Source organism: Drosophila mauritiana, chromosome 2L, assembly GCF_004382145.1.
Source record: "Drosophila mauritiana strain mau12 chromosome 2L, ASM438214v1, whole genome shotgun sequence".
Classification (NCBI taxonomy): Eukaryota; Metazoa; Arthropoda; class Insecta; order Diptera; family Drosophilidae; genus Drosophila; species Drosophila mauritiana.
This window is the reverse complement of record NC_046667.1, coordinates 11,751,972-11,771,147: the sequence shown is the minus strand read 5'-3', so window position 1 is coordinate 11,771,147 and position 19,176 is coordinate 11,751,972. Positions and strand designations below refer to the sequence as shown.

Genomic DNA, 19,176 nt, shown 5'->3' with positions numbered 1-19,176 from the left:
GCTAAGCCTTAGAGCGTTTCAAATTATGAAGTTTGACTTAGGTATTACATATAAAATAAAGAGAAAACCAAAACTGAATAGCCTGGTCGTCTTATTTTCATTTGCATTTGCAGCGCACCTTTCCAAGCGAGAGAGCTTTTCGAATGCCGTTGGTGTGCTGTTGCGCATATTTATAGCCTTTTAGTTGAACTCATTTGCACTCAGCTCCTTGATTATCGCGAATGCAGTTGCAGTCGACTTTTTTCTTTGTTTACAGCGATCGACAAAAAAGAAAACATATGTACAGAGGTGGTCAAAAGTATTTACACAACGAGCTTTTTTTTCAATTAGTTGACAATTGAAAAAAAAGCTCGTTGTGTAAATACTTTTGACCACCTCTGTATATATTTATGTATGCAATGTATGTATGTTAGTTTCCAAACGGAAATATTCCCGAGACCTTCCATTGAAAGTTCACCAGTTACACAGGTAATTAAACTTGCACACACATATGCCTGCATCATTTCTTCCGGTTTAAATTTGCGTGTAAGGTTGCATTTATGAATATTGAGCCGCTTTTATTGACTTTCCATACTAAAAGATATTTTTACATTAGATGTAAAAAATTACAAAAGCTATGTTATTTTCCACTGACAAGCAAACACAACGCAGAAACAAGCACACATACAAAAATAAACCGAACAAACTTTTCCAGAAAGGTCCACTCTAATGGAATTCTCTCCTCTCTGTCTCTCTCTCTCTCTCACCAAACGCCATTTGCCGGCTTTTTGAATTGCGTTGTTGATATTTAGTAAACAATAAAACAGACCCTCCATCAGGTGGTTTTGCTATACTGCATATTAATGAAAATTTTCAAACATATTGACAATTAATTCCAACATGCGTATGTCTTTTTAATTTCGCATTTTGATTAGTCATAAATATTCCTTATCTTCATTGCATTGCATTTCGTCTGAATCATTGATCATCCAAAAATAAAAATTTCGTGTCTCAAACTTCGAACCAATAGGTGATGAAATAGCTGTTTATTTCATAAAATTAAACATTGCAAATACATTGCGAGTTGAAAGTGTCTTAGAATCGATTTTGTGTGTTGGTGTAATTAAATAGATTTCTAAATTAAAGATTCGTTAACCTCGCATTACAAAAGTAAAAAAAAATCGAGAGATAAACATTATCGCCGCGGCTTCAAACAAAGCAATATCAACAAATAAAATTTACAATCAGAGCTTTTTGGAGGAAAACAAGCCAGAGGTCTAAAAAACGAGTAAACAATTTTGGGGGTAACGAAACTAGTTTGCCACGCTGCGTTTCGCCGGTAAACATATGACGCATTAATGGTTCAGTAAAGTCTAGAAATCGATAGAAGTTAAGTTCTATACATAAATATGTACATACATACATATATGCATATTTATATGTACGATTTGAAGGTAAGGTACTTCATGAAATGTACATACATATGTATTTATGTCAATCGTTATAACAAATGAAGTAAATATGTGAATTTGCCACTGCAAATTCCACACTGCAATCCACTGATTGCACTAATCTAGTTGCGCTCTTAAGATTAAATATTAACTTCATAAAATGAGCAATTTTAAATTCTTTCAATTCATTTCGCATCAAAGGATAAAATTGTGAATATTCGCTTTATTTTCTAAGATATGAAAGACAGACTATGGTTTCTAATTGGTTGCTACATACTAAACTATGATTAGCTGATATGAGCATATATACGATACGATAATACGATTTTCTTCCTTTTTAATTATTTTGGGTAGTATACAAATTTTTGGAAAGAATCTAATTCTCAATAAAAACTGTGTATTAGAATTTCCAAAAGAGTGTTGTCTTAGATTTCAGATCGTTAAGGCGATGTCACCAAATGTACATACAAAGTGTACATTGATGTTGACCTAACGTATCTTAATTGTAGAAATGGATTGCTTTCCAAACCCATTAATGAAAGTCGCACGCTTGCCACGATCTGTGTCTAAATATGGGCATGTATGCAGCCTCCTAGATCGTGATCTTCGCCTGGCACACGACAGACGACGGACCTCGATGGTGGCGACTCCGCAGGCGTGGAACTCTGTACTCCACCGAGACAGATCCATTCCAATTACGACTTCCCAAATTCCACAGCCCATCTTCTGGGAAGAGAATCATATTGCACACTTTCACCGCGAAAAAAAACGAATTTGTGGCGAACAACAAAATCGGGGATTATGCATAACTGAATGGAGAATGGAAGTTAGCATCGGACGGGATGGGATCGTAGTACTGGCCACATTGGAGATATGGATGGTGCTAATTGCCGCGGCACTTGGTGGCGGATGAACCGTTAAATCGAAACTGGAGCACTGGCCCAATAACGATGATGCACGCGGCCCACGGATTAGCACCTTTCAACGAGCCACTACGGCATGAATGTTCTAGATACCCAAAAACCCGCCATTAGCACCATTGCCGGGCGGAGTTTTTCTGGCTTAGCATTGGGACATCTTCGGTTAGTTGTCGACTTATCTCCGAGCCAACTGGCCGTGCGGTGTGTGCTGAACAGGATTCGAAACAATAGAATCAATAGTGTCAAACGGATAATGTCTGCCTACGAGAAAATGCCGGCGGAGGAGCCACGACGCCTCTCACCCATTTGGTTTCTGGTGATCACGTTTCTTCTCTTTGCCACCACCTTAACGGCGATGGCCGTGATCGAAGCTGGACGGGCACAGAACAACGCGGGCGGAGAAAGCGATCTCCTAATCCTCACGCGCATGTGGAATCACTTCAAGGCCGGTGTCGATAATGATACGGAAATTGCCACGGTGGAGCGAATTGCTAGGGATGCCGGAAATGCAAGCAATCCGAGTGCATCCGCATCGCAGCAGGGCAGAAACTTCTACGAGGAGCAGCAGGCGGTGGTGGTGAATGCAGAGAGCATGGATTCTCCCGTGTTGGGACAACGCCAGGATGCCTACGGTCCGCCGCAGAGTCGCGAGGATTCCTACGAGCAGGATCCGTACTACGATGTGGCCGATGACTACGGACCTGGACGATATCCCAGTGCAGAGTCCAAAGAGGAGTCGGAAGAGGAGGAGCGCTTCTATGATAAGGAAGACACCGGTGAGGGCAGGTCACAGCAGGCACGTCCGTACGATTCCTTCTACGCTCCGTGGTCATACAAACAGCAGCCAACTCCAGTGGCTGCTCATCCCGCAGCCGAGGGCAACAATAGAAAGCTCCAGGCGCCTTATGCTCCTAGCAGGTGAGAAATGCTTAATCCAACTAGTTCTGGGTCATTGGTGTTGGATGAAGTGATGGAAACATGTCATAAACAAAATCAACGTATTTTTCTACAGATCGCCCTATCCCGCCTACGATGAGATGTACGACTATCCCATGGGCTTCCAGCCACGCCCACATCCGGAAACAGCGATGGCCAAGCAATCCCAGCCCACCTCCGACAATGCAGTAGTCCAAATCCAAAGTGAATCCACACTGGTCACCGTGCTGAAGAGCCTCAAGCAGATTTGGGATCTGTATCAGGCACTGATGAGTGCCTGGAACGCGGTCAGCGAACGCCATCAGCAGAGTACTGAGAAGTTCCGCCAGGAGCAGGCGGCGAAGAAAGCCGAGAAGGAGCAACTGCGTCAGCAGCAGCAACAGAAGACCAGGATAAACTCCAAGAAACCGCCGCGAATTGAGGGAAACAAAAAGAACCAGAACAAGAGGCCGACTACAACAACAACTAAGGCTCCAGAAGTCTCTGATGAGGAGGAGGAAGCGGAGGAGAAGGAACAGTCGCAGAAGACAGTGGAGAAAGTTGAGACAGTCACAACATCGGCACCAGCCACCAAAGTCTCGGCACTCAAGGGGGAAAAGGGAAATCTGAGATCGGTGCGTGGACTGCGCCAAAGACGCGATGCCGAGGCGGAGGAGAAGGCTGAAACGGATGTGGGCGAGGGTCGCTACATCAAGGGTGATCCTCTCAAGGGTTACTACGATTTCGTCATCACGGAGGGCTCCTACAAGTTCTGGGCCGTCTTTCAGGTGAGTGGATATACATAAAGAGCGGCAGAAACTTAAGTGCAATGTGTAATGTAATCGTTTTAAATATATAAAACTTATAGGTGGGCACAGCTCTGCTGATCATCTACTCGACGTTCGCCGCCATTTACTACTCCAAGGTGAATCCGCTGACCAGTGACTACGACTACACGGATTACCTGGGTGGAGTTCGTTCGTTGTCCGGCGGAGATGCGGATTTCGTGGACGACGGCGATGCAGCGACACCGCCCGTCTCGACCACCTCTCGCATCATGGAGTGGCTGCCACGGACGGCGCATTCCATCCAGTTTATACTGGATGCCATCGACAAGGTGCCAGTGGATCATGATAAGGACAAGGAGCTCGGCTGGTCCACGGCGCAAAGGGACACGCCGGCGCTGGGAATGAGATAGGGAACTGACTACCATATGCGATATTTGTTAAGGAAAATATAATAATGTTGAATATAAACTGGGAACTGAGTTTAATTTGTTGGAGGACGTGGATTTAGTTTCTCTACTTATTTTGGATTTTTATACAGATTCTTAAAAGATTTTTTAATGAAGGCCATTAAATCTAAACAATTTTAATAATTTTCAGTTAAGTTTGAAAGATTAAATTTTGTATTTTGTTAATATGAAATATTTAAAAACTAGATTTAAATGCAAGAATTAGACTTTGAATTCAAAAAATTTTTAAGTGCTGTCGATTGCGACGGTTATTTTTTGATATTTAGCTATTTGCAAGCTAAAATGCCCATGCAGGCTAGCCGATTTTCTTCTTCTTTCGCAGTAACCATTCACAGTGCCCCGGCGACAATCAACATATGTTCCTTATTTTTTTGAGAAAAACAACACGTAGCATTTGCAACTATTTGTATATTGTCACGAAAATACTCATGTAAAGAAATCGCTGCCTTAAACACGAAAATGGCCAAGTCCTACGTGATAATTGCGAGAATATCATTGCTGCTGAATTTAATAATTGCAGCGGTTTCCCACGAAGCCAAAGATTTTGACGATTCAATTTTGTATAAAATTGATTTCGAAGTGTCGGATTTAGTTGGGCAGCCGGTGAGTACAAATTTATTAATGCAAACATAAACAAATGTCTTTAATTAATGCTGTTTAGGATTTGGGCAATCAGCTGCGAACATTCTACACGCCGGATAAGGAGAAGTACGACTGCCTGATTCCCACTTTGGAACACCAAAAGGAGGAGGAAAAGTCCGACAAGCCAGAGTTGTGTAAGAAATTGGCATTTCAACTAACACCCCATTGTATTATACATAATTTCAAAATCCCACAGCTCCAATAGTTTTGCTGCAGCCCATTTTCTCCGCCCTGACCTGCACGTACCGCATCGAGGCCTACTGGTCGTACGAGATCTGCCATGGCCACCATGTGCGTCAGTATCACGAGGAGCGCGAGGGAAAGAACGTCAAGTTCCAGGAGTACTACCTGGGCAAATGGACCGATGACAAGATGAAGATACTGACAAAAGCCTGGAGCGCAGACATCAAGGCGGGCGTTAAGCCGAAATACAAAAGCCTGAAGATCGACAACACTCGTTATCCATACTTCGAGATGGAATACAGCGATGGCACTATGTGCGACATAATTAACGCTCCTCGCACCACAATGGTGCGCTATGTGTGCTATCCCCATGGCAAGGATGATATCTACTCCTTCAAGGAGACATCGTCGTGCAATTATGAGGCCATTATACTTTCCTCGACGCTGTGCGCAATTCGCGGCCTTCATGCCGAAGAGACCAAGGAACTATCCATACAATGTTTCAACTCCGAATCGGAACCGCACAGCCCGCTGAGCATGCTGCGATCGGAGCTGAAGGAATGGACTGAATCCGAGGCGGATCTGCTGGTTTTCAAGGAAAAGGCCAAGACGGATGGCGATTTGATCACCTTTAACAACGGCGATGATATAGACAAAGTCCTACTCAAGCACTTCAGGAATGGTTACCTGAAGGTAGACGGAGACTTTCAGCAGCTTCTGCTGTCTATAGCAGCCTCTGGAACAGGACCCACACCCATCACTGATCTGACGCCCCTTAAGGACTTTATATCGGGCAAGAACTGCCTAACTGGGGTAGGAATAACATGCAGCTGACCCATGCTTTTGCTTCAATAATACTCTTTTTTTAGGGCAATGGCTGGTGGAAGTACGAGTTCTGCTATGGGCGACATGTGCGTCAGTTCCACAAGGACAAGACCAGCGAAGTGGAGCTCTTTCTTGGCTACTTCTCAGAGGAAGCGCATCGTGCTTGGTCCAACGCCAACCCGGACAAAGGAGCACGCCGTTCCGGCTTCACGACATCCATCTGGCACCATTATGGCAAGGGAACCCACTGCGAACAGATTGGAGTGCCCCGCGAAGTGGACGTGAAGTTGACCTGCACACCTGTAACGAACAGCGGCACCGCTGTATCCATGTACCTGCTCGAGCCGAAGACGTGCCAGTATATCCTGGTCGTGGAGTCGCCCACAATATGTGATCTCATGCACTACGCCGATTCCCAGGGCCTGGTTAAACTGGAGGATCTGGACAAGATCTTGGTTACGGAAACCGATAAGTCGACTACCAGTTCGGCTTCTGCTCCTGCTCCAGCTCCAACTTCCAGCACAGATGAGGAGACTCGTCCTTAGGCTGTCCGTGTATTCTAGTGAATTCCTTTAAATACATTGATTGTAATTTTACAACGCATTTGTATTTCAATTTTTTAAGTGGATGAAACCGATTTTAAAATTTAAGAACTCTGTTTCGGTCTGATAGTAATGTAATGTAATATAGATTTCTAAAATATTTATTCGTACTAAAGTTTAAATTCAGGCTTTATTACAAATACATCATATTTGAACTCCTTCATAGTTTTTCTGATTAAGTTTAAACAACTATTCACACAATTAATTCTATCACTGATCTTCTTCTTCCATAATGAGCATTCCCAGTGCCGTTATTACTCCATACCTATCGATGCCTATCGTTTTTCGATGTCGTGTGCTCAGCAGGCTGATATACAATAGAATCTAAGTTTCCCCAGTTCTAACTGAAAATAGAACAATCGACGTTTCACAATTGCCAAATTCACAGCAGTGTAAAGTTTTAAAAAAGTGTAAGTTCCGTTCGCTGCCTGCACTGAGTCACATGCCGGCCAGTTGGGGGTGTGAAAAATCAATTGGGTTGGGGGTTAGGTACTGCAGAAACGTGCCCCCCGCCCGGCATTTAGCAAGCTCAAAAGGCGCTGAGCGATAAGCTAGCGGAGTATTACACAATTTGTGGCGGCACCCAAACTGATTCAGCTCTTTTCTTGCAGTTTATCACACATAACACACATCCGTAAGAAGACCGGCACGATGGCGATGACTCTGAACATTGGCTCGATGAAGCTGACAAAGTGGCAGCTGGCGCTCATCCTTGGAACTCCCCTGGTCATCGGACTGGGCACCTATGCGGTGAAGAGCTGGACGGCTGCGCCCAAGGAGTTGGACGGGGAGAAGAAGCGATCAAAGGCCAAGATCGAGAAGCAGGCCATTTCCCTGGACGGCACCGCACCGGACCAGGAGCTGGAACGCAATCAGAAGTCCGCCGAGCTGGGCGAGAAGCTGTCGCCTCTAAAGGAGGCCAACAACTACAAGACGGAGGGTAACAACTGCTACAGGAATGGGAAGTACGATGAGGCCATTAAATTCTATGACAAGGCCATCGACAAGTGTCCCAAGGAGCACCGCACTGACATGGCCATCTTCTACCAGAACCGCGCCGCCTCTTACGAGATGCTCAAGAAGTGGTCCAACGTCAAGGAGGACTGCACAGCCTCGCTGGAATTCAATCCTCGTTACGCCAAGGCATATTATCGTCGTGCCCGTGCTCACGAGGCCACCAAGGATATGAACGAGTGCTTGGACGATGTCACAGCCACCTGTATCCTGGAGATGTTCCAAAATAATCAAACTATCATGTTCGCTGACCGTGTGCTCAAGGAGACCGGCCGATTGGACGCCGAGAAGGGTATTCGCAATCGGGTGCCAGTCGTGCCGTCGGCTTGCTTCGTAAACACCTACACGCGTTCCTTCATCGCGGATCCGCTGCAGACCATGAAAGTCCCAGCCCCTAAATCCGATGCACCCCCAAAGGGTTTCCTGCGCGCCCACCTCGCTTTCCTCGAGGAGAAGTACGATGAAATTATTCCCGCCTGCACCGAAGAGATTGAATCCTCCGAGGCCGAGGCACAGTACAAAGTGGAGGCTCTGCTTATGCGGGGAACTTTCCATCTGCTGTGTGGCTCCTATGTAGAAAGCCAGCAGGACTTTGATGCTATTATAGCTAATGGTAAGAATTTGTTTAATTTCAATTCATTAATTAGTCGGTTTTCTTCAGTTGCTTTTTCGATTTCTATTCTATTTACTTTACTTTCACTGCAGACTATGCTGATCCCAACTTGCGTGCTTATGCCTACATAAAGCGGGCAGCTCTCTTCATCCAGCTGGATCAGCGCGAAAAGGGTATAGCCGATTTTGCTGAGGCGGAACGCCTGAACCCAGAGAACCCAGATGTGTACCACCAGCGCGCCCAGATCCTTCTGCTGCTGGAGCAGATAGAGCCCGCCTTGGCTGAGTTCGAAAAGGCGGTGAGCATTGCACCCAACCACGCCATCGCCTTCGTCCAGAAGTGTTATGCCGAGTACCGACTATCCCTCCTGGCCGGCGACCAGCGGCGCTTGGAGAGTGTAATGCACACCTTCCAAAATGCCATCGAGCGTTTCCCGGACTGCGTTGAGTGCTACAGTCTAACGGCTCAGGTTTTGGCCGACCAGCAACAGTTTGCTCAGGCGGAGGAATACTACAAAAAGGCCATGGTATTGGCGCCAACAAATCCCGCACTTATCGTTCACCAGGCCATCATGGTGCTTCAGTGGCGCGGAGACATTAATTTGGCTGTCCAGCTGCTCAACAAGGCGATCGAAGTAGATCCCAAATGCGAGCTGGCCTATGAGACACTCGGAACAGTCGAAGTGCAGCGGGCGCAACTCACACGGGCCGTCGAGCTTTTTGAAAAGGCACTGCTTTATGCCAAGAGCCAGGCGGAGTTGGTGCACGTTTACTCGCTGCGCAACGCGGCGGTGGCCCAAATCAACGTCACTAAAAAGCTGGGTATCGACATGAACTCAGTGTCGGCAATGGCCCAATCCGGATTGATGCCCCAGGGCGTTGCATAGAGTATGGAACCGGTGTGTGTTGGGATTGATATCCCGAGAAAATGAGAGCCAGCGCGGAGCATTTAGCCAGACGACCACCAGCAGTCCTACTCTAATTAAGTTAATATCGACCATACCTGTTATTTATATATATATATATAAAGCTTGTTTACGTTTATGCTCCTAGCTTTAGCATAGAAATTGTCATGTATTATGGTACATATGTAATCTAGAATCTGTTGCCTAAGGAATCCACTAAGACAAATCCAGTAGCTTATGTTTAAGCGTAAGATTAAACTTAAAACAAGCAAGTCTCCTCATTGTGGCTCCCGTTCTGGTTCCGGTTGGTTAAACGCCTGCACGTCACCGGATATGTAGCTGGCGCCGATTACCCACATGGCGGCCCTCACACCGCTCACCAGCTTGTAGTCGGTCTCCAGTTGATCCAGATAGGGCATCAGTAGTTCTTGAAGCGCACCCATGCCGCCCGAAATGCCCATCAAAGTGCCAGCATAGTTGGGACTCATATCCAGCGGTAGCAGCTTAATGCTCGCATAGTAGGCTCCCATGCCCAGAACGCTCCAGATTCGTGCTCCGCTCATCTTGATCTGCAGCATGTACATGGATCCGCATAAGAAGACCAACCAGGACATAAGACGGCGCGTCTGAGTGCGCGTGAGAATCTGCTGCTCGATTAGCACATCGCTCAGCCGCCCTGTTGTCAGCGAAGCCATCCAGTTTCCAACTGACGGTGCTATCGTTTCGATGATGGTGGTTAGTTCTGAGAAACTGCTGCCATGGGCTCTTACTTCCTCTAGCGCAATTTGCAGCTCCTGGGGCAATTTTTGTTGGAATTCCTGCTGCATGGAGGTGGAAACCAGTGCCCAGAGCGGCGTGCTGTTAAGCATACTCCTCCAAGGTGCAGTGTTACACGTTGCTTCCACTTCTCCGCCGTGCTCCCTATCCTCACCTTCATATCCATCATATCCATCTTCCCCGTCCATCTCCTCTCTTTCTCCGGCAGTGGTCAACAAAAAGGAGTTGCTAGTATTGCACCGTATGTATTCCCGTTCTTCGCTCTGAATAAACGGGCAATGATCCGGAGTGCTATAGCAAACTAAGGTCTTGGGAACAAATTGGTTGAAACCATGATTACCATGACTTTAGCGTTCGTATAGACTTACAAATCCCAGGAACCAGGCCACGGCTCCTCCACCAACCAGATAGAAGAACACGGGCCAATCCTGCTCCGCCACAAGCAACCCGCTGACCAACTGGACCATCGTGATGCCGATCTCACCGCCACTGAGTACGCAGCTTGCCAGCATTCCGCGCTCTTGTTCTGGAACCCACTGGGCCAGGAGTGCACACACGGCCGGAAAGCAAGGGCCCTCACAAATTCCGACCAGTAGACGGACAGCGACAAGGGCATACGGACCGCCCTGTCGCACTGCAGTGGGAGTTAGCAGGGTCAGCACCGCTGACGTGAGTATGGCAGCACCGAGCACCCACTTTCCACCATACCTCTCCGCTAGCCGTCCGCCCGGAACGTGGGTGAGCATATAGCCGGCATAGAATGCCATTACTACAAGGGATTGGGTTTGACGAGGCCATAGCTCGGAGCAGCTCAAACGTTCTTGAGAGTTCTCTTGACCAGGAGGATTCTCACCGGCAGGTTCTCTATCCCGCATTCTTTTGTCGCTTATCTGGTTGGGATCTGGGTGCTCCTTTCCCGCTTTTAGCCTGCTTCTCAGTTGATATTCCGTGTGATTCAGTGCCATGGACAGTTCAAAACGCCAGTTGGGCAGTGCCTTGGGATTCAGCACTTGAGGAACGTTGTCCACCCTATGACCACCACATTCCAAGATGATTCGGTTAAGCGTAAAATCCAAGCACAAACGCATTGTGTAGGCATTGATGATCGCCAAAAATGTGAAGCAGCAGAGAACCCAGCGCTGTCGCACCTCCAGATCTGTGGGATGGAATGGATAACCATCTGGTTGTAGTGGATGGCACGTGAAATCCCTGAATTATGCTCACATACATATAAAAATATCGCTCAACTTCTGCTCAACAGCGGGCAGCATTTTGGTAACTTTGTTTTATAGAAATTGAACAAATCGCAGAACGCCTACTAGACGATGCCCCTTTAGACTATTTAATACCTATTATATGTATATCATGAATACATTTTTACAAAACTAGATTTTAGATTTATAGTTTTAATTAGCTTTATACACTTTATTTGACTAACATCATAAAAACAGTAATGTCTTAACAGAACAGCTAAAAACACGTTTTATTTTACACATTGATCAACAATTTAAAATGTACAAATTATTTCATCATTTGATTTACAATACGGCAATACGAGCTCTGGTACACGAAATCCTTAATGCGAAATCGCAGTTTATTTAAATACTAAATAATAATTAAGAGAGTACGTTGCGTGCGCGGCGAAGGGGGATAGTTTAGGATTAGGATTAGGCTAAGGGTTATCCTAGCTAACAAACGGGATACACATGGTAGCACTGCGCACGTTCGGGAGTGTAAGTAAATTCGCTTAAATTAATTAGTTGGCGCTGATGCCAGGGATCGGCCAGATCGGGAATACTATAAAACTAGCAATTTGAACAACAGCCACTGCGTATACAGCATGACACTGCTTTTGGGAACCACTCGGATCCCAGATTACGGATTCCAGAATCCGCGTAGACAGCACTTTAACTAGATTACAATGTATACATATATGTATGGCACTTTTTTTGGCGATCCGCCTTACGAGCTCTGCTCCAGACCCCTCGTCTTTTCACCACCCACCTTGCGCTCCTGTGCCTCAAAGTCGACGGAGCGCGGCTGGATGGGTGCGTTATTGAACGGCTGCACCTCTCCGGATGCCCAGATGCAGTAGATGACGGCAGTGACGCAGAGCACGCCGAAGGCCACCCAGAACACAAGACGCCACTCCAGCAGCGAGGCCTGTAAAAGAAAAACAACTATATTAGCTAAAGGTCCAAAACATCACATTTAAGATACTCACATTTGGTGTCATCACGCCCACCAGGTACGGCGTAATCACTCCGGTGATTGCTCCAATTCCGTTTGTGATTGCCATGAGCGTTCCGGCGTAGTTCGGGCTCATGTCCAGGGGACTCAGCTTCATGCCCGCATAGTAGGCGCCCATCAGGCCCATGCAGATGGTGAAGAGCACCACGACGAGGACACGATCGCAGCCGGCGTAGGAGGCGCCCACCATGAAGATGGCCGGACCGAAGGCAGCCAGACCAGTCATCACCTTGCGAGTGTTTGTGGTGCTCATCACGCCACGGCGGATCATCCAATCGGCCACGAAGCCACTGCCCACGGACACGATCCACATCATGATGTAGGGCAGCGAGGAGTAAAGACCGTTGGCCTTGATCGAGAACTGCAGAACGTCGGCCATGTACTTGGGCAGATCCGTCACCATGATGTAGAAGCCCCAATCGTGACCAATCTGGGCGGCCACCAGAGCAAACATGGGCAGGTTGGTGAGGATGGCCTTCCACGGCGTGGGGGGCAGGTCCTCGTTGCGGCTAATGGTGCCAATCTCCTTGACCAGATACTCGCGCTCGCTGGGCTTGATGAAGGGATGCGACGTGGGATCGCTGTAGCAGAGGAAGACCTACGAGCAAGAATAGTTTGGATTATAACGAGTCTTGACTACGCGCTAAGTGCTCAGCTAGACTTACAAAGATGGCAAACCAGACAACACCCAGACCGCCGAAGAAGTAGAAGACAAACTCCCAGCCATAGGCGTCTATAAACACGCCAGACAACAGGTTGCCCATGATAGTACCCACTTGACCACCACCCAGCACCAGAGCACCGAGCTTTCCACGTTCGTTGGCCGGTACCCAAGCAGCTAGCAGGACACTCAAAGCGGGGAAGGTGGTTCCCTCGCCCAGACCCATCAGAACTCGTGTCACAATCAGCCAGTCGGAGTCACCCTTGTTGATGGCCAAAGGCGTCAGCATGGTGAACACGGCGGTGGACAGAATGCCAAGGCCCAGGGTCCATTTGCCACCGAACTTCTCGGCCAGCAGACCGCCGGGAATGTGGGTGACAATGTAACCGATGTAGAAAGAGGACAGGATCAAACCTTGCAGCTCCTCTGACCATTCGAAATCGCCACCAATCTGGAAGATAAATTATTTCCGTTTTAAGTATTCATCTTCTAATAATACTCCAAGGCTCTACTTACACTGGTTCCCTCGTCGATGTCATCGGCTTCGCAGATCGCCTCAGAATCGTCGTCCGTGGAGTTCCTCTTGACCACGAGTACCGTGATGGCCTGCGATAGACAGACGCGCATCGTGTAGGCATTCAGGATGGCCAGGAAGCCCATGATGGCCAGGATTACTCGCTGTGGTATCACGAAATCTGCGGGCGAGAAGATCGCGATCGGAATTGACGTCAGTGGGTGTCTTGGTGTACATTAATTAACCTGCTGGGCAACATTTGACCAAACACTGCGTCAAACATTTTACGAGCCAAGCGGATTTGCGTCTCACATATATATATTGTTTAAGCCAATTTAGTTATTTAATTCGGTTAGCGTGCGAATAAATAGTTTGACGGGTGACTCAATTGGGTACAAATCAATTTGCGCTGATAAACTTCAAATTGCACTTGATTGCTGTGGCACTATATCAATTAGCTGAACTGCTGAAACCGATTTTAGTCATTTTTCAATGCGAACGATAGGCAAAATGATTGAAAAAAGAGTACTAAATGAAGTATAATATACAAAAATGCTGCAAACTAGGTAACAAAGATTGTCTAGAATACTTTCAGAACATTTTAAGTTTTAATGCTTAAACAAATTATATGCCACGCAGATACTTAATAAACGTTTAAAATAATCATGATGACAACAATATTTCATTTTTTAAGCTCACGACAGATCTCTTAGTTGGAAACCAGTTTATAATTTTAATGATAATGAAATTATGCGTAGACAACTGCGACATGGCGATATGATCATTTAAAGATTATAGAATATATTAGGCCTGTTTCGATTTTTAACCCTATCCGTACTTTCACTAGCCATGAATCATTAGAATATATTTAAACATGATCAAATAATATAAATATAGGGTAAAAAACTTCCATAACTCAGATTGCAAAAGTATCTTCTGGTGATCTACCATAAAACAACCAAATAATCTTGTTCCAATCAAACTCAATAAATAAATACTTTCATTTGCGGCAATAAAGTGTTTAGTTTGATTAAATATTCAATAAATAATGTGCTGATATGCGCGGGGGTTCGCAAGAGTAGATTTATATGCTCTCATTTATGGACTTCCATCATAATTTATTTTATTGTTTATTTAGTTATTCAAAGGCATTTGAGGAATTTGTTCAGTTTCGTAGATGAACTTCCTGTCTCGTGAGTTTTATGGCTCGTGCTCAAGTTTGTAGTTAAGCAGCCAGGTCGAAAGATTAGGGTCCATATTAGCGGCGCTATGCACTCGTGTCCCCCACTATCAATCACCAATCACCAGGCACAGCGATCAACGGACGTAGTTTATACGACCGTCGTATCGCAATCAAATTGTTAAGCGGAATTACGGCCCGATAAGGCGGAGGAGTGTGCTAGATCTGCGATAAACATTTGGAGTGCAATGTCAAGTATGCGAAATCGCTAACCGAGAACAATGACCATAAACCAATGGCGGCGCCAATTAAGTAATTTTGGGCATAAATTCATAGGGCCTCGAAAATAGATGTATATCGAAGGTTGAATTGATCAAGTTCTTTGGCACGCTTAGCTAACATTGACCAATCTCATTCCAAAAGTATTGAAATAAACGATCTAACAAGAACGGCACGCTGAGCACTTGTATCTGAATCTCTGGATTGCGAGTAAACAAATAGCCTGGCTTCTTGGGTAAACAGACCACAATCAGAATCCAATTCATGACAATATTATTAGATCACCCAAGCAGTCGACGACTTCTGCTGTTTTTGTTGACACTTAGCCACGACGACTCCACCTACGTCAAAAAGTGATATATATTTATTTGAAAGCCACCCGCCAGTAAAAGTTAAACAATCATGTGTTTGCCTTTTTAATGGCATTCGAAACTCCCTTAGTTTATGAGAAACTGTTTCGCAAAAAATGCCCATCGACGTCACCAGCTGACAAGTTTATTTTGCCTATAAATTAACATCAATATATCTTTTGCTGGCCGCAAATTGCATTAAGCCACCGTAGCTGGCAAAATTAACAATGTGCCAATATTTGACAGGTTACTTAACCAAATTCGACACGAACATTTATACGCGCTCACTCCAGCGAGTGTCAAATAAAAAATAAAATAAAGAAATAAAATATGATTGCCAAGTGATAAGTTGATAAGCCCCCGTATATGTAAATGGGTGCTAATCATATCGCCGCCGCCCGCCAAGTATGCCAATATTTTCAGCCCAACCAATCCACTCGGTGGCGTTAATATATGATCGCTCTCCATCTAAGGACCTCCTCCACCCGCGATAAGCCATCCAAGATTTAATCAGAGCTTGCTAACGCGACCTTATCTCGCGCATTCGAGTGGAAAATGAAAGCTTAGTGGGAGGGGGGAGTCTGACTTTTAACTAGATTTAATCGGTCACACCTATTCCGTAAAATTCTCTTCTTCTAAATACAACGAACTTGCTCTTTTAAAAACTATGACTTTTGTACTTATTTAGGAACTGAATCAGAACCTTTAAAGTACCTATTACCTAAAAAAATAGGTTTCACAATCCTAAGAATAAATTATCTGCGACTTATACATCATTACTATTTCAATTAAAGCTCAGAGATACTTTCTAATTAGCCAGGCAATACAATTGCACTAGTTTTAATTATGGGAGTTTTTGTTGAAATAGATTTGCACAGATACTATATATAGTATATATCTAAAATAAAGCAAGCTAAGTGTGAGTATTTCCAATAATGAATATGTTAATAACAATTAAAAACACATCTCATCAAACTAATTATCCTAAAGCTTAGTTAATTCCTTATTTTTATTCCCTTAAATAGTACTTAATGCTTAATTTCATATAATGAAGATGACTTTTGGCATTTTTAAGTAATGACGATTGTCGTTCGTATCCGTTGCGTTAATGAGAAAACGAAAACAATTCCATCTGTTGACATTTCTGGGTCTGCGTCTCTTTGTCCGGCAATCGTGAATGTCTAAGAGATAGCCCCGGAATGAATAAGCCTCATTTCTTACGCTTGCATTTCCGCGGTCTTGCGAAAATTATGTCAATGGGCCTGGGGGGCAGAGGGTCGTCAGCGAGGTCCGATTGCCGCATAAGAACATATACACCAGATAGTACACCCATGCCAGCAGACCCTTCCATATGATAATGAGACTTTGGAGTAACTGGGACGGAGGCCATAAACGAGGCGATTAGTCGGGCTGATTGCTCAAAACTAATGCCCAATTGGGTGATTTATGGCCAAATTGTAAATTTGTTAGTTCATTGGGCTAGAACTTGTGGCAAAACCCCTTTGAGTTGGGTGAAATTTAAAGCACAAAATATAATTCATTGGAAAAACGAGCAGAATACTAAGCTATATATCAGAGCTAGTTAGCTAAAACTAGTACCGCTCAAAAGCTAATTAGTTTAATAATTATTCGTTGATAAAATGATACGAAAATCATAATAGGCTTACGTGATTTTTACCACTCGCACTCCAAGTATATTTTATATTTTATTTTCGTAAAGCTCTTACAGCTGAAATGGTTGCCCAATCGGTGGACAGAATTCTTTATTGCATTGACCTTGCCCAAAAAAGAACAGAGAGCGAGATGGGACGAGGAAATCGGTATAGGTATGAATTTGGGCAGGTTCCATAATCGATTGCCAAAGTCCGTAATAACCGTTAGCCCTTCGATGGTCGTAATCGAGTGGTCTTAGAACCGAACATATGATACCCTGTTCTTTATCGCCGCGCAGGTAAGCAGCAATTCACATGCAAATCGTATGCAAAATATTTATCAATTATGTGAACGCAAGCCGGGAATTTCAATTTGAAAAAACCACAAGCAGCGAAACACAAACAAACGCACACAAATCGAAACAAATCGGAAGTGACGAAGAGGCGTTTTGTCATTGTTTTCATTTATGCACAATACATATGGGATTTTATATACGGTTTCTTCTTCTTCTTCCTTTTTTTTTTTGTTTTATATTGCTGTCGGTCAATGTCGGTTAAGTTTAAGCGAGCACTACCACTCATAAATGCCCCCCGAACGATCGCAGGTTCAACGATCCGCACAATTCGCATTCAGAATACACCGGCGCACGCAGCACTTCCTTATGGCCATCTCATGATGATGATGATGATGTGATGATTATGGTGGTGGCAGTGGTGATGATGGTTGTGATATCCCATGGATCGAAGGATGTGGCACACTTACACCTCGAGAGGCTTATGCCCCATTGCGGCTGTTGCGTCATCTCGGTACTAATTGGCGGCGGCTGCGTCAACAAGCTGGTCAGTTCCTTCGCCACGGTTACGGGTTAAAGGACAACGGCGAATCCTTATTACCAACTAACGCGCACTACGCTTTTTACCGCTCGCTTCGGCTACAGCGTTTTCTGTTTTCGTTTTGCAATACTATTCTATTCTGAAAGCGGCGATGATGCAGTGGGAGAAGGAGAATGTGGATTACTGTTAGGCCAGTGATCTCGAAACTCGTCTCCAAATCGAATCGAAAAGTGCTAACCGAATTCGAACTCGAATTCCAAACCGAACCGCGCACGCCGCCAGCCAAATTACAAATGAGAAATTATTCCCGCCGACTTTAGTTTATATTTATATGAGAGCAGATAAGCGCCGCTCTGCTGCTGCTGCTGCGCAGTCGGCGTCTCTGCGGCAGCGGGAGTTTTTTCATATTATTTGATTTTATTTTCATTTTTCGCTTTTCGTTATTGTTGTTGTTGTTGTTGTTCTTGTTGTTGTTTTTATTGGATGCCGGCCAACGATCGTGTATCGCTATATTGACAAGGAGTTGACTCGTAACACTTGCTGTACATGCTGCCACAATTGAGCACTGCGAGAAAATACGTGCAGCAATACAATATTTCATTTTTTACTCGATGTCTTTGAGGGCATATAAACATTTTTAATTAGCTATTCATTTGCTATACAACGCTAACTTAACATGAATACATCTGAATCTCTATCATATAGTGCACTTTTCTAATCATGCTCCTAATATAATTTTAACAATAATATAATATTTGATTCTGATTATTTCCTATCAATTATGCACACCATCATTTACGCTATTGTTACTTACTATAAATAAAATGAAATTATTAATCTAATCTGTGGTAAAAAAGCTATCTACCAATCCACAGAAATTCTAAGAACCCTTAACTATGATTGAATTTGCTTTTTGAAAATATTCAAGTGTTGGGAAGCTGACTGCTTTTCTCTGTGTGCACGCATTGTAGCACCTCATAAACGCGGTCGCTATCTTGGCCGGGTCGATCGGCGATCCAATCGCATTCAATCAGCCATCGGGCCTCCGCATGCGTAGATCAATTGACCAAATGCAACAACTACTACTATATTAACTATTGGCCGCGCGGCAAGGAACTTTGGTTCATTTGGCCATTTGAAGCTCGATTTCGATTTCAGTTGGTATCAGCGGGCAATCGATTGTGCGCCGAATACCTCAGCGGTTTTCCTCGCATGCACGCGCTCACTTTATGTCGCTCTATAAACGATTGGATCGTTAAACGACAAAAAAAAACCCACCTTGCTACCTCGCTACCTTGCTACGTTTATGTATACAGATGCCAAGCTGCGGTTTAGAACTCGCAGAACCGGAATGCACGAAACCGAAACTTTGGCCA

The 19,176-nt window shown here is 44.8% G+C and overlaps 5 protein-coding genes across 7 annotated transcripts; 3 read left to right on the top strand and 2 right to left on the bottom strand.

Moving 5' to 3' along the window:
* Window positions 1-389: 389 nt before the first annotated feature.
* On the top strand, window positions 390-4,521 carry LOC117150549. Of its 3 annotated transcripts, none has more exons than XM_033317482.1 (4): window positions 390-468; window positions 1,940-3,268; window positions 3,363-4,053; window positions 4,134-4,521. In XM_033317482.1, the coding sequence occupies exons 2-4, from the start codon at window positions 2,430-2,432 to the stop codon at window positions 4,461-4,463; spliced, it is 1,860 nt and encodes a 619-aa protein (XP_033173373.1). In that variant the 5' UTR covers window positions 390-468; window positions 1,940-2,429; the 3' UTR covers window positions 4,464-4,521. The 3 variants fall into 3 exon arrangements, with proteins under 3 accessions (XP_033173373.1, XP_033173372.1, XP_033173374.1); XM_033317481.1 differs by having other exon boundaries at window positions 1,785-3,268; XM_033317483.1 differs by lacking the exon at window positions 390-468 and adding an exon at window positions 564-883 and having other exon boundaries at window positions 2,019-3,268.
* A 337-nt stretch (window positions 4,522-4,858) lies between these two features.
* LOC117150497 (endoplasmic reticulum lectin 1) lies at window positions 4,859-6,766 on the top strand. The gene is made up of 4 exons (XM_033317404.1): window positions 4,859-5,123; window positions 5,182-5,296; window positions 5,359-6,158; window positions 6,215-6,766. The coding sequence occupies exons 1-4, from the start codon at window positions 4,980-4,982 to the stop codon at window positions 6,713-6,715; spliced, it is 1,560 nt and encodes a 519-aa protein (XP_033173295.1). The 5' UTR covers window positions 4,859-4,979; the 3' UTR covers window positions 6,716-6,766.
* A 273-nt stretch (window positions 6,767-7,039) lies between these two features.
* Window positions 7,040-9,515, top strand: LOC117150479 (mitochondrial import receptor subunit TOM70). Its single transcript, XM_033317380.1, has 3 exons — window positions 7,040-7,182; window positions 7,384-8,399; window positions 8,492-9,515. Exons 2-3 carry the CDS (start codon window positions 7,424-7,426, stop codon window positions 9,283-9,285), a joined length of 1,770 nt encoding a protein of 589 aa, XP_033173271.1. The 5' UTR covers window positions 7,040-7,182; window positions 7,384-7,423; the 3' UTR covers window positions 9,286-9,515.
* Window positions 9,516-9,577: 62 nt separating this feature from the next.
* Window positions 9,578-11,388, bottom strand: LOC117150488 (putative inorganic phosphate cotransporter). The gene is made up of 3 exons (XM_033317392.1): window positions 11,309-11,388; window positions 10,449-11,236; window positions 9,578-10,388 (listed from the first exon to the last, which is right to left on the bottom strand). Exons 1-3 carry the CDS (start codon window positions 11,349-11,351, stop codon window positions 9,582-9,584), a joined length of 1,638 nt encoding a protein of 545 aa, XP_033173283.1. The 5' UTR covers window positions 11,352-11,388; the 3' UTR covers window positions 9,578-9,581.
* A 150-nt stretch (window positions 11,389-11,538) lies between these two features.
* Window positions 11,539-18,097, bottom strand: LOC117150506 (putative inorganic phosphate cotransporter). Its single transcript, XM_033317416.1, has 5 exons — window positions 17,730-18,097; window positions 13,508-13,686; window positions 12,996-13,442; window positions 12,305-12,928; window positions 11,539-12,243 (listed from the first exon to the last, which is right to left on the bottom strand). Exons 1-5 carry the CDS (start codon window positions 17,767-17,769, stop codon window positions 12,043-12,045), a joined length of 1,491 nt encoding a protein of 496 aa, XP_033173307.1. The 5' UTR covers window positions 17,770-18,097; the 3' UTR covers window positions 11,539-12,042.
* Window positions 18,098-19,176: the final 1,079 nt, after the last annotated feature.